We start from the raw sequence: 14,435 nt of genomic DNA, 5'->3' as shown, positions 1-14,435 counted from the left end.
AAATAAATCAGGAGAAATATGGGAAGACTAAGTATTATATAAGGGACGCGGTGGCTCAGTGGGTTAGGACGCTGAAGCTTGTCTATCAGAAGATCGGCAGTTTGGCGGGTCAAATCCTGAGTGCTGCATAGCAGAGTGAGCGCCTGTTACTCGTCCCAGCTTCTGCCAACCTAGCAGTTCGAAAGCACGTAAAAATGCAAGTAGAAAAATAGGGACCACTACGGTGGGAAGGTAACATGCATCTTTGGCGTCTAGTCATGCCGGCCACGTGACCACGGAGACGTCCTCAGACAAGCGCTGGCTCTTCAGCTTTGAAACGGAGATGAGCACCGGCCCCTAGAGTCGGAAAACGACTAGCACGCATGTGCGGGGGAACCTTTACCTTTACCTTAAGTATTATATTGAGTGTCATATGTATGACTAGCCAGAATTCATGCTACTGGTGCAGAGCTGGACCCGTCTCTCCTTCCTCTCCAGCCCTCTACAGTACATTTGATTTCTAATTTCTGATCGACCTCACACAACCAGACAGGGACAAGCAAAGGGCCGGATGTGGCCCAGGGGCCATAAAATACCCAAGTCTGCCTTACTGAGTATACCAAACTGTTTCCTTTTTAGAAAACTAGAAATAAAGCATAAGATCATTTAAGTTTCACTCCATTTTTTTCAAAAGGCAAAAAAATAAACATTTCTCAAAGTTTCTATTCATGAGGTATATATTTTTGTCTCTCACTTTCCTATTATGAGTTCTAATGACTTCTCTGAGCCAATAGTTCACCATTAAAAATACTGCTATTGTTTCCAACCTTGCACATAAACTCTACAAAAGGAGAAAATAAATTGCATGAAATACAGTATCTGGTTTAATGAAGAATGAACTCTTTTCTGACTCCATTTTTAACCATGCCTGAAACTTTTCCCAAAGCCAATCAACCTGATACTTTCAAAGGCTGATTCATAATATTGCTTCAATATCAAATCATACCTCCCATTTTTTTAATGCCATGGCTTGAACTCGCTCTTTCTCCATTACTTTCATCCTGAGTTCTTCCAGGTTTGTATTAACAGAAAGAGTCTGAAGCGCTTCCAAGTCTACAATCCGGCCAAATTTCATCATCATCAGCTGATTGCATTTCTCTTCCAGTTCTAAAAGATGGAAGCTTTAGATTGAAGCCATTTGTACATTGTTTTCCATCTTTTAAACAACATTTTAAATGATAGTGTCTTGAAATACCGAAGCCCAATATTACATTTTCAATAAATACAGCAAGGATGCACACTTACATATCATGCCTAAAACAATGTTTAGTTCTCACTGTAAAATTAGGAAAGAATCTCACAACTTACTATGTGCCATTCCATTTTACTGTCTGAGGCAAAGTACAAAATGGCTTCTTTTCCTGAGCCTTATACGGAAATTGAACCAGACAAACAGCTTTATCTTACTTTGAAAAAGTGAGATCAGCAAGTTTGATGAGAGAGTTAAGTTGGGCTGAGAATTTGAGGGGAAACAATATAACCCAACATCTTTCATTCCTTTAGAGAGTAGTCAGTATAAGATCAGCTAAACTCATATTAGATCTAAGTAATTTTTTAAAAACAAAAGCAAAATAATTGTGATAAGTGAAATTGACATTGACAAGCTTAATTAGAAAGTGCAAGGTGGTTCAGAGGATACATAGCACTGTGCACCAATGTCTTCTTAGCATCACTAATTAAATATTGCTAGTATTTGCTATCTAACCTTCCTAATGGTAAGTTTGCTTTAGTGGTTCAATATCTAAGATTGTATTGTAGAAGCAGTGTTGTAAGATATTTCCATCTTTTGTACTAACATCTACATTTCTAGAAAACAGCCAGAGTATATACTACACTTGCAGGAAATAATAGTTCATCATCTATGCAAAGTCTTTACATACTAATTAACTTAAAAGTTAGCAACTCACGCTCAATCTTATGTGCTATTTCTCTTCTGTCTCGAATTAGTTGTTTATGCTGTTCCCGGGCCTTCTTATAAAGGGACCTCTGTTCTAATTTCTCTTCCTGCAAAGTCATAATTCTTTGCTGCAAAGTCACTAAAGATAGATTGGTAAATACCAAAGACTGTGAGAGGTCAGAGGGAATTTCTCCATTCGATATATATTCCACCTGCAAATAAAAGTAGAATGCACATAAATCTGGAGAGCTCTGTATTGCTTTGCTAATTCTCACTGATTTTCTACAAGAGTGTCCAAGAGCTGTCCATATGCTTCTAGGTGCACAGTGAGTCTAGAGAAACAAAATAATTCTGTTATTTTCCGTTATTTAATTATTGAAGAAGCTTCTTGGATGAAAAGTGAAATGCCTTCAAGGAAAAACAAGGTTTTTCCAAAAGGTCCCTTTTGAAAAAGAACCTTTGGAATAATTCTGTCCAATATTTCAAATAGAACAGTTATGAAGATGGATTGAAAAATGCTTCAGATGTATACCGGTATCAATAAAGGAAAAAATTACAAACCAACATATACAAAAACAAGAATCTGTCAAAATTCCAATCAGCAGCAGTAAAATCTATCTGAGTCATCACCTGGTGAAGTTTTAGAGGGACTACCACATGCAGCTCATTCAGCCTCTGCTGCTTTTCTCTCTGAAAGGCCTCAAGTTCCCATTCTGCAGCATCTAAGCTGGTTGCTACTACTTTCACCTGTTAAGAAATAGCCATGTTACAAAACAATGATCATCACAAAATGATTTATTACATCAAGGTAAAATAGGAGGAAGTGAACCATTATTTTTCTGCTTATAGGAAGACTAGTTTTTCTTTTTGTCAGATTTTTAGCTGAGGAAATAATGGAACGATAGTATCCGCAAAGCAAAGAATATTATCAAGCAACATGTCCCCTGCTCCCAAGATACAATTAAAGTCTCTTCATGTTACTTTTGTTTTCACACTAGAAACATTTCCTGACTAGAAACAGGCATGTGGTCACGTAGCCCAAGTGGATGTTTACTATATTTCTAATATAGTCCATATTAAGAAAAGTTAATTGAGGCAATAAACATATCAACAATAACCTTAATAGGATAACAGGACATCTCATCTTTTATTTCAGATGATGATTCCAAACTTTAAGGAGTAGAATAATTAATCCAAAATTTGTCCAGGGTTTTATAGAATTATTGCTTCAATAAAGTAACTGTTCCAGCCTTAATATTCTAACCCACATCCAAGTAAACAGTAAAGGTGGGCTTTCAGGAATGTATTACTAGCTAGGGGACAAGTCACAATTGAAAAAGGCCATTGTACCTTCTTTGTCAGTGCTTCATATTCTTTCCTGGCATTTTCAATAGCTTTTTTCTCCTCCACTAAAGCCTCTTCAATATCTAGTCGTTTCTCTCGAAGCTGCAGTGTGTTCTCAAAGAGGGCCTCATCACAATCTGACATAAGAAAGAATTCAAGTTTAATAACTGCTACAATTTTAACTTAGTTTGAGGTTCAGTTTTTTAAAACAGGAATCTAAGAATTAGACAGCTTAAAGCGCTAAGCTGCATAGTTATTCAGAACTGTCCTACTATAAATACTTCCATACATTCTGGAATACACTTTTAAATAAATATGCATATTTTTGAACTGCACAAATGCCAGCCATTAGGATCATCAATATTACTTTAATCATAAGTTTTAGAGTTCCTGCTCTGAAATAAAAGTACCAAGAGAAGTGACAAAGCAATGGAACTGTGAAATTCCCTCAGCCAGGAAGAGTGGATTTGGAAATTCCTGAAATCTTAGCTGGTAAATTGCCTTGGTGATTCTTCGTGAAATAGCAGTTTGTTAGGATTAGGAAGGGAAGAAAAAGTGATAGTGTGGGGCTGAGCAAAAATGGTAGAGTGGGAGTAGAAAAAGCAACAATCAAAGCTAATTGCAAAGGCTGTGATGGTTTGGGAATGGAAGTATTATGAAAAAGAAAAAAGCAGAACATACTAATTGTGGGAAGATACTGGAAGAATTGAAAAGACCCAATACTGGGTCAGCCTTCACCTCTTTCTGTGCTCTTCTGTTTAGAGAACTCTGCCCACTAAAAGTATAAAATCAAATCCTCAATATCAATAGGAGAGAATATTTGTAGCTCAAGGTTTTGAACTAGGGGATCCTTGGTGCTCTCTGAGCTTGGTTGTTTTCTTGCAGATGTTTCATTACCAAACTAGGTAAAATCACCAGTGATTACCTAGTTTGGCAATGAAACATCTGCAAGGAACCATCCAAGCTCAGACATCACCAGGGATCCCACAGTCCTCCATAAGGTGTTGATTCACAACTTGAAGGGGGAGGGGCTCATGGATTCATAGGTCCTGTTAGAAAAATGTAGCTGCCTATGGCGGATCCTTAGTTGCATTCCTACCTGCACCACAAATGCCTTGATAATGATAACTAATGTCTTGATCATCACACATTGCAAGCTTCGATTAATATAGAATGCAGGGGTCAAACTGCTAACAAAACAACCCAGCTACTGCATGATAATACTAATTTTGACATCAGTGCATGTTTAGCAATAATCTTCTTTTCTTTTTGTGCTGTTTATTTTGTTCCTCTAGCCGTATGTGGCAAAGCCCTATGCGGGAAAGCATTGAGTTACATTGTGTACTGCCTTGCCAAAGTTGATTTTGCCAAGTCTGAATATCCTAGGCTGAGCTGCTCAAATCCCTCCTCCCCAGAAAGCACATGGAACTTGGATCAGGCAATAAACTTTCTCTATAGTGGCATCATGCCCTGGAACAAGGGTCTTCAAACTTGGCCCTTTTATGACTTGTGTACTTCAACTCCCAGAATTCCTCAGCCAGGCACACTGGCTGAGGAATTCTGGGAGTTGAAGTCCACAAGTTATAAAAGGGCCATGTTTGAAGACCTGTGCCCTGGAACATTGTACTTATAAAGTAGCAGAATTACTAATAATGCCCTTTCTCCTAACATATGAGGGCAATTTGGAAAGAAACCTCCATTTGGTTATCAATGACAGACACTCACAGATACAGAGCTTTTATTATACACATTAGAAAACTACTATATTACATTACTTTTCAATATAATCACCATTCAGATTGAGGCACTTGTCATAACAACTTACAAGTTTTGATATTCCTTAGCGGCAGTTGCTCGGCGCCAAATCTGGGCTACGGGGGGGTGATCATAAACATCCCAATGGAACTGCTTCAAACGTTCTTGAGTGTGTCTACCGGTGTGCAGGCAAGCATTATCGTGAACCAACACTACACCGGAAGTCAGCATGCCTCGATGCTTGTTATGGATGGCTCGTCTGAGCTTTTGTAACGTTTGACAGTAGACTTCTGAATTGATGGTCGAACCATGCCCCATGAACTTCACTAGCATTACTCCTTTGGTATCTTCACATTTGGTAAGATTTTCTATGGCATCACTTCCAGTGTGGTATTGGTTCACGATAATGCTCGCCTGCACACCGCTAGACACACGCAAGAACTTTGAAGCAGTTCTGTTGGGATGTTTATGATCAACCCCCCCCCCCATAACCCAGATTTGGTGCCGAGCAACTACTACTAAGGAATTTCAAAACTTGTAAGACATTATGATAAGTGCCTCAATTTGAATGGCGATTATGTCGAAAAGTAATGTAATGTTGTAGTTTTCTAATGTGTATAATAAAAGTTCTGTATCAGCGAGTGTCTGTTATTAATAACCAAACGGAGGTTTATTTCCAAGTTGGCCTTGTATTACAAGGCAAAGAAAATCACACTGTTAGTTCTAGCTGACCATGCATATTCTGCCTTAGTGTGTGTTTTGTTCTGTGTTGATTGCTTTTTCTTTCCCTTTTGTACATTGCTCAGAGCTTAAAGATATTGCAAATAAATAAATATAATAAATATCCACGTTGGGTAATATATGAAAAAGAAAGCAATCCAAGGACAGAAATTATTTTCTTCATCGATCTATTCTTTTTTCATCTATTAATTTATTTTGCAAATTTCAGCAATAATAATAATCATCAACTTTATTGCTATTATTATATTACAGAATGATAACAATTAAAGATAGCTGGAGAGAACAAAGGGAAAGAGAGGGAGAAGTCATATTGAAAAGGTCAATATACTGGGAATTCTGGGAGTTGAAATCTACACATCTTCAGGGTTGCCAAGGTTAAAAATATTGGTTTATGGTAAAAATGATCCTAGTGAACTTTCCCTGGGACCAAAACAATAGTGAGAATCCCCAAAATTATACTACAGTATTTCACTATTGTTGGGTGACCCTATATCTATGAAGATTGAAGAATACTATTGTAAATGCAAATCATAGTAGAATGTCACAGAGAAAAATTTTAAGTTTTCTCCATGATTTATACATAAAAATTATTCTATAGAATAATGGTTTTGAAATAAATAATGCCTCAGGCTCTGGCTATCCTTAGCTCTCATTATGGAGATTTCTGTTTATAAGATGTTATTGATTGAAATCGCAAGATGGCAGCAAAAGACTTAGTTCGAATTTTGTACTCAAAGGGGGTTCTACCCTGATATCATTTAGAATAAAATCTATAACAATATGGAATTCTTCCCAGGGGCTCTTCAGTACCATTCCTATTTGGCATAGGAAAAGCCATCAAGATTTCATGTCACAGATAGCTTGCTACTTGTTCAGCAATAATAAGATAAGATGAGATGAGATGAGATGAGAAGAGAAGAGAAAGAGAAAGAGAAAGAGAAACAGAAGAGGTAGAGTAGGGTAGGGTAGAGTAGGATAGGATAACCTTTATTGTTACTTTTTTCTGTGAACACACTGGCACACATTAAAAAATGAAATTATGAATGATTCAGAATCTTTATCAACTGTATCAGCACAACAAATCTACAGTCAGCAAGTAGGGATGTAATCTGTATGGCAAAGGTAAAGATGAATGAAGCTAAACTTTGGGAATGTTATGTTCTCCGGATACACAAGCACATTTTGACAATACATTTAAAAGTTGAAGTTTCTGTTGTTGAGAAAAGTATTTTATTGTTTCCAAATGTTGTATGAAGTTACTGATTTGCAGAAGGGATTGCCCTACTTACTTTTTGGACAAACAGTGTCATCAAAGACTTCATCCTCAGATCCTGATTCCTCTTCGTCACTCTCTAAACTAGACTCCTCTTCACTCTCTTCTTCACTTTCTTCATCTTCATCTGGAATGAAACAATGTGACCATGACACAGAAAATTAACAGAATCTAATCTATTGATAAGGGACGCGGTGGCTCAGTGGGTTAGGAGTTTGTCGATCAAAAGGTCGGCAGTTTGGAGGGTCGAACCCCGAGTGCCGCGTAGCAGAGTGAGCGCCTGTTACTCGTCCCAGCTTCTGCCAACCTAGCAGTTTGAAAGCACGTAAAAATGCAAGTAGAAAAATAGGACCACTATGGTGGGAAGGTAACAGCGTTCCATGCGCCTTTGGCGTCTAGTCATGCCGGCCACATGACCACGGAGACGTCCTCGGACAAGCGCTGGCTCTTCGGCTTTGAAACGGAGATGAGCACCGCCCCCCAGAGTTGGAAACGACTAGCACGCATGTGCGGGGGAACCTTTACCTAATCTATTGATTATAGTTTGATTTTCAGCTAAGAAAAGTTCAAAAACATGGGGAATATTATCAAGAAATGGAAAACAAAAAACAATACGTAACAAATTCTTGTTTGTCATTTGCTTTCTTTTTACATGCTACTTTCTTTCATTTGCTTTCTTTTTACATGCTACTTATTAAAAATATGCTTTCATTTTACAGGGAGTTGGAAACAAAACATATACAGTATCAGGATGCACAGGCACAATATGGTATATCAAGGATTATATTAATTTCTATTAGTGATATGTGTCAGTGGATTTGTGTAAGAGAAAATAATCATAAAAAGTAATGTTAAAACAATAGCATTACTATAATTTTTCTAACTTTTCTCTATAAAAACAGTACAGATGCTTTTTCTTAATAACTTCGACACACAGAAGAATTACTAGGTGAAAGTGTTTACTTTCATCTGCACTGTTATATGGAACTTTCTAAAAAGTAAAAAGATAATCAAGAAACTACACTTCTGATTTACCTCCTTCACCTTCCACTTCTTTCTTCTTAACACGTTTGATCTTCTTCTTGAGGACTTTACTAAGGAATGCAGCAAACTTGTTATTTTCTCCCAAGGATGCTTGAAAAGTGGCATAGAGGATTTTTTCTCTTTCCTGGAGCTTTGCAATTTCTGTTTTTTTATTCTCTATTAGTGCAAGCCAGTCATTTAATTTATTCTTTTATTTTAAAAAAATTGAAAACAATAACACTAATTAATATTGATGTCAGTATTAACAATATGATATACATATACATAGAACTTGATTTAAATTCTTAAGTTGAAAATGTCACTACTATTCTCTACCCAAAAATATTAACACAAGTAATGGGGAAATGGAACAAACTCCTCCATCTTCAAATTATACTGTGAGAATTCTAGTCAGAATGTATTAAGGAAATAAATCCAGACAGTGCTGACACCACTCCCATCTATACAGTATGTCCATCTTTCCTGCCTCTATAACAGGGGTGTCAAACTCAATTTCATTGAGGGCCGCATCAGCATTGCGGTTGCCCTCAAGGGGCCGGGTGGGTATGGCCAGAGTGGGCGTGGCCTACTGGGTGGGCGTGGCTAGAGTGCGTATGGCCTACTGGGTGGGCGTGGCCAGCTCTACATCGTTCGCATCAAGGGTGCCTATGGGGCCCTGGGCAGGAGTGGGACAGATCTGAGGGTCTCTGGCAGAAGGAGAGTCTCTGGGCCAGGGCCAAGGCAGTGGGGGCCGTTCCCTCACTGTTTCCAGGATGGCTTCATGGGCCACATGAAACCACTTCACGGGCCGGATCCGGCCCCCGGGCCTTGTGTTTGACATGTCTGCTCTATAAGAACAGCCTCTGTACATTGAATTTTATGAATGTAAACCATGATGCAACAGATACACAGATTCACATCACACAATTATCTTTTGAAATAAGCAATCCTATATAAATACCAAAAAAAGTAGGAACCAAAAGAAATTAAACAAAAGAGAAAAGAAAAACACTCAAATCTACTTTATACAATGCCATTTGCTATATTTCTCTATCCTTTTCTATCTTTCCAAACTGTTCTTGCTTCCAGCATGCCCATATACCAAATTATAAACCACTTTTTGTTCTTTAAACTTGTCACCTAATTCTTTTTGAGAAACATATCAACTCCATCCAATCTTCCTGTCTACCTTTTCACTATTTATGTTTTGCAATGCAATCCTTATTCAGCTGCCCAGAGTTGGTCTGAAGTTTGGTTGACACCAAAATCAAATCATATCAAATCAAACCAACCAACCAATCAATCAATCCTCTTTAAATCAATATTTCTTCCATAAAGATAATTCACTTTTGTGTTCATTCTACACCCACCCATCTTAGAAACCTAGCTCTTCTTGTTTTACTAAACAAGTATTTGGTAAGTATCTCAAGTATTCCACTTCCATTGTATTCAATTTAGTTTTATTTTTTCCTGACAAAATAATAGTGTCTCAACAAAATACATTTTTGCAAGTATTACCTATCTTAATAATAGGTTAAGAAGAAGGCCTATATTGATGTATATATTACATACTTGCATTTCTTCTTCTTCACTGACAAGGCTGTTGACACGTTCTTGGAGAATGTCCTCATGTTTTTCAAAATTCTTTAGGAGAAGCAGTTCTTCGAACCAAGTGATGTGGCGCAGATCAGCGGTTTTCATTAGTATGTCCAGCTTCATCTTTTGGTGACGGAGAAGGCGAAGCTCAGCATCAAAGGTGATCATCAGCTCATCTATCTGAAAAGCAAGTAAAGAAAGAAATCATGGGAGAAAAACAATAATATAAATTAGACAACACACAATCTAAAAACTGTATCCTATGAAGATAATAATTTCAAACAATATTTGAATTTAATTGGGAGCCACCCAGAGTTGGCTGAAAGATGGGTAGCTGTATAAATATTTTAAAATAAATACATTAATAAATATCATTTATATTGTATTTATTATTTGTATTTATTTATTTTAATTATGTTTATTACTTATATTTATTATCATGGTATGTTTAGGTTTTATTATATATTTATTTATTCATTTTGCCACCCATCTCACCATGTGGTGACTCTGGGAGACTTACACTGATAAAAAGAATAAACCAATATGAAAACATATATATAATAAGAATAAACACTATAAAAATACAGCTAAAACTAAAAGATGGGGATAACAAGTTGTTTAAAAAAGGTAAAAGTTGTTTAATTTGTCTGCAAACATATCATTCCAATTTGGCTTTTCTCAAGGAAAAATAATATAAGGGTTTCAGTTATTCTAAAACACAATCTAATTGATGTTTGAAGCAGTATTACAAATTGTGTCAGGTCTAGTCAGTATGTTAATGCCAGATTTGTACAATTTCAGCTATTGTAATTCTTGCCAGCATGCCTTTCTAATGATGATTACGGGTGCTCCAACTGTATACATCTTGGAGAAGTTTGTGTTAAGACCAAATTTAGGAACTATTTAGTGTTGTTGGTGTAATCCTATTTCTGTTAGAAACTGAGTTGCATAAATGTGAATATTGCATACAAACATGAATATTAACCTTGATTTCAAAATCTTATTAGAAATGGACTAGTTGCTGACATATTTTATAAGATATATTCATATCATTCCAATTTGCTTTTCTGAAGGAAAAATAATATAAGGGTTTCAGTTATTCTAAAACATAATCTAATTGATCTTTGAAGCAGTATTACAAATTGTGTCAGGTCTAGTCAGTATGTTAATGCCAGATTTGTACAATTTCAGCTATTGTAATCCTTGCCAGCATGCCTTTCTAATAATGATTACGGGTGCTCCAACTGTATACATCTTGGAGAAGTTTGTGTGAAGACCAAATTTAGGAACTATTTAGTGTTGTTGATGTAATCCTATTTCTGTTAGAAACTGAGTTGCATAAATGTGAATATTGCATACAAACATGAATATTAACCTTGATTTCAAAATCTTATTAGAAATGGACTAGTTGCTGACATATTTTATAAGATATAGTCATTTTATAATATTGTTTTAAACAATGTTTCAAAATATATACAATACGTATTTCTATTGTAATATTTTAATTATGAGAAACAAAAATATAGAAACAGGAAATAATTTTACATGTATAATATCTTCAAAGCAACTTCTCACCCTCTTGATCAAAGTTTCCTGCAGATGAACATTTCTTATCTCCTCCCTCTGTCTGATTTCCAATTCCAGATCTGTTGGTTCTGCTGGCTCAAGCTCATATATTTTAGGTGGTGGCTCAGTAACTCCAGATGGTAGTCTCCCTGGCCTTAAACCTGCAATCCGACTACTCTCTATTTCCTTGATTGAAGGACTATGAAGAAATCCTCCACCAAATCCTCCTAAACTTCCAGACTCTACAGAAGGAATCAATGATACTGTTATTTTTAACTTCTCTTGCTCTTCTGCTTCTTGCTTGAATTTCAAAAGCATGTCAAGATCATACTGGAAATGTTTTTCTGGTGTCTCCTCTGGAAGTAGTTGAGGAACCGAAGGTATTGGCAGATGTTTGGATGGATCCAGAGATGACTGTATATCTTTCAATTCTTGTACTACACACTGAATCTCTTCTATAATAGCAACTTTAAGATCTCGGAGAGACACAATCCATTTGTTCATCGTCAGTTTTTTCTCATGTATCTGCAAAGAAGAGAACAAGTCACTTTTATTAGGTAGCAAATGCTTTATTAGGTAATTATTTCTTTCAAACTGCAGTAATTTAAACCTAAATAATTAAAACACTACGCAAATGAAACCACTGTTGCTCTCAGTTATCTTTTACTGGATATCATAGAAAGTCAATGTACATAGGTGCTATATTTAATGCATTATTTTTTGTGATTTTTTTGGGTGCCTTCAAGTCAGTTTTTGACTCCTGGTCACTACATGGTCTAGTAGTTCCTATGGATTTCTTGGCAAGGTTTTTCAGGAATGGTTTGTGATTTCCTCCATCCTAGCCTGAGAAAGAGAGACCAGCCCAAGGTCTCCTCCCAGCTGGCTTTGTGCCTAAAGTGGGACTAAAACTCATGAACTTCCAGTTTTTAGACTGATGCCTTAACTATTACACCAAACTAGCTTTCTACTTTTAATGTAGCAGAACCATTTGTACTGATTTCCTGTATAAGAACTATAACCTCCTACAGGCAGAAAATACCTTGATCTTAGAAAGATGTATGCTTAGAATATAGAGTGCCGTATTCTGAATTAAAATCTTGGTTTCCAGAACCTTTGAATGGCAATTATTTAAGATTCAAACAAAATGGTATGTCACTAAGCATGGTTAAAGTATAGGATATTAAAGTGATGATACTTAATAACTAAGCATGTCAGCAAAAGAGAAGTATTATCTGAAAGCATATTGTTCTGTCTGCACTCTTTCTTGGCATCTTTTTTATTTTATTTGTATCATTTCATTACTTTTGTTCTTTTAAATGCATTTACTACATTATTTTTTAAGTAGTTATAATCAGCTCCAATCCCAAAAGACTTTGGAGAGCACAACGTTAATTTTTTTTAAAAAATCCAGGACAGTATAAAAAAACAAAGAACCCTCAGAAAGAAAAATTAAAACCCAAGCACAAAAATAGGCACCCACAGTCAGTTGAAGCAGAAAGTATTTAATAACTGAAACCTTTTTTTTGCAACTACAACAAGGTAAGGGCTGCAGATACTGCTGGAGGGACAGTATTCCAGAAAGAAGTGGCAATTACTGAGCAGTCATGCTGCCTTCTATCCAGTGGTGGGATTCAGCCATTTCGCACCAGTTCGGCAGAACCGGTAGCTAATTTTTTGGTGCCCAGACCCAGAATGGACTTCTGGAAGCGGCATCCACACAGAGAACCAGTAGTTCACATATTTGGATCCCACCACTGCTCCTATCTTGCAAACCTTATGACAGGTGGGAACTTTCAGCAGACCCTCTCTCAATTAAGAGACCAATGGACAGATTCAATTCTCACAATTATTAAATCATCTTTCAAAGATTTCTGGGTCAAAAATTGAATTATAAACAGTCAATAGGTGAAAATATGGTTACCCATCCATTTAAGGCAGGCGTGGGCAATTAATTTTCCCAAGGGACAAGATAAGAATCTGGGACTGTCGTGGAAGGCTGAACCAATATAACCTGATTCTCTGTCACCTCAATTTCTCGGGTTGCTCCAGGCAAGGGTTGAGCGCAGCATAGGTCAGCAAAGCACTTTGTCTCCTCACTCTTTTGAGGCCACCAGCTAACTGAAAGAATACACAGCAACTACACAGAAACAAGCCCGACCCAACTTCCTCTCATGCCCCCTGTGGCGTGCTTATTTACATTTGATTTCTAATTTCAGATTGACCTCATGTGGGCTGGACAGGGACAGCCAAAGAGATGTGGCCCGGGGGGCATAGAATGCCCAGGTCTGATTTAAGAAGTATCAATTCCATATATGAAATCTGTATGTGTATACTTAAACATATAACTCAGTAATATGCAATATAAATAACACCTCTGAAGAAATTTCTTGGGATACTCATAGATAGGAGTCATTAAACCTCAATCTTTGGAGAAAGGTGAATGCTCTTAAAATGAATATTATTCTCAGATTAATTTATATTCTGAGAGAAATTCCTGTTCAAATATCATAAATTCTTTGTTTAGAACGGTTCTATGGAGTTTTTCAGTTCTGAAAAAATCTCTACAGAAAATGCAAATACCAATTAATGGGGGAAGATTCAGTTTTCTAAGTTTGGAGCTATATCATCGAGCTTATTTGTTGTCAAATACAGGAAGCCAACAATCTGTGTTAATTTTCCAATTTGGGCAACTTTGAAATTACATATATAGCAGCTTTGGTTGAATGGACTATATTAGGATCTAAACACAATAGAACTCTTGGTTGCTGGAAACAATTATATCAGTTAAAAAAACTATGGAATGTAATAATCCTTTTTCCCATGTTAAACTGAATTTATGGGGAAACCTAGCATTAAAATTTGGAAAAAGATGGTGACATGGAAAAAATGCATGAATAAGGATACTGACTTTGGACCAATTGATAGATGAGGATTTTTAACATATCTCTGCTAACAGACAAATATTATCTATCAGACGTAACTCAGTGGCATTATTTTCAGCTACAACAACTGTTAACAACATTGTTTAAACCAGCAGCAGTTGACTGCACTAAGTTTTCTAAGATACCCAAGATACTAGAACTGGTTATATCTTTTAAAAATAAAAAGCCTACTATTGAATTAGTTGTTATAGATATTTGTTATCAATAAATCAATTTGATATGCAGATATTAAAAGATGAGTGGAATAAAGAATTAGAGG

General features: G+C 36.4%; 1 protein-coding gene across 1 annotated transcript in view; it reads right to left on the bottom strand.

The window, feature by feature from the left end:
- Positions 1-14,435, bottom strand: part of CFAP44 (cilia and flagella associated protein 44) — a gene marked incomplete at its 5' end in the record, with an annotated part of 67,814 nt that overhangs the window by 6,199 nt on the left and 47,180 nt on the right. The window contains 8 exons of the mRNA XM_083362613.1: positions 986-1,146; positions 1,947-2,148; positions 2,567-2,683; positions 3,287-3,417; positions 7,066-7,176; positions 8,085-8,280; positions 9,645-9,848; positions 11,244-11,759. Coding sequence (XP_083218739.1) covers positions 986-1,146; positions 1,947-2,148; positions 2,567-2,683; positions 3,287-3,417; positions 7,066-7,176; positions 8,085-8,280; positions 9,645-9,848; positions 11,244-11,759 — 1,638 coding nt within the window. The remainder of the gene's footprint in view (positions 1-985; positions 1,147-1,946; positions 2,149-2,566; positions 2,684-3,286; positions 3,418-7,065; positions 7,177-8,084; positions 8,281-9,644; positions 9,849-11,243; positions 11,760-14,435) is intronic.

This window comes from Vipera ursinii (assembly GCF_947247035.1).
Source record: "Vipera ursinii genome assembly, chromosome: 4".
Taxonomy (NCBI): domain Eukaryota; kingdom Metazoa; phylum Chordata; class Lepidosauria; order Squamata; family Viperidae; genus Vipera; species Vipera ursinii.
The sequence above is the reverse complement of the archived record's forward strand: the minus strand, read 5'-3'. Positions and strand labels throughout refer to the sequence as shown.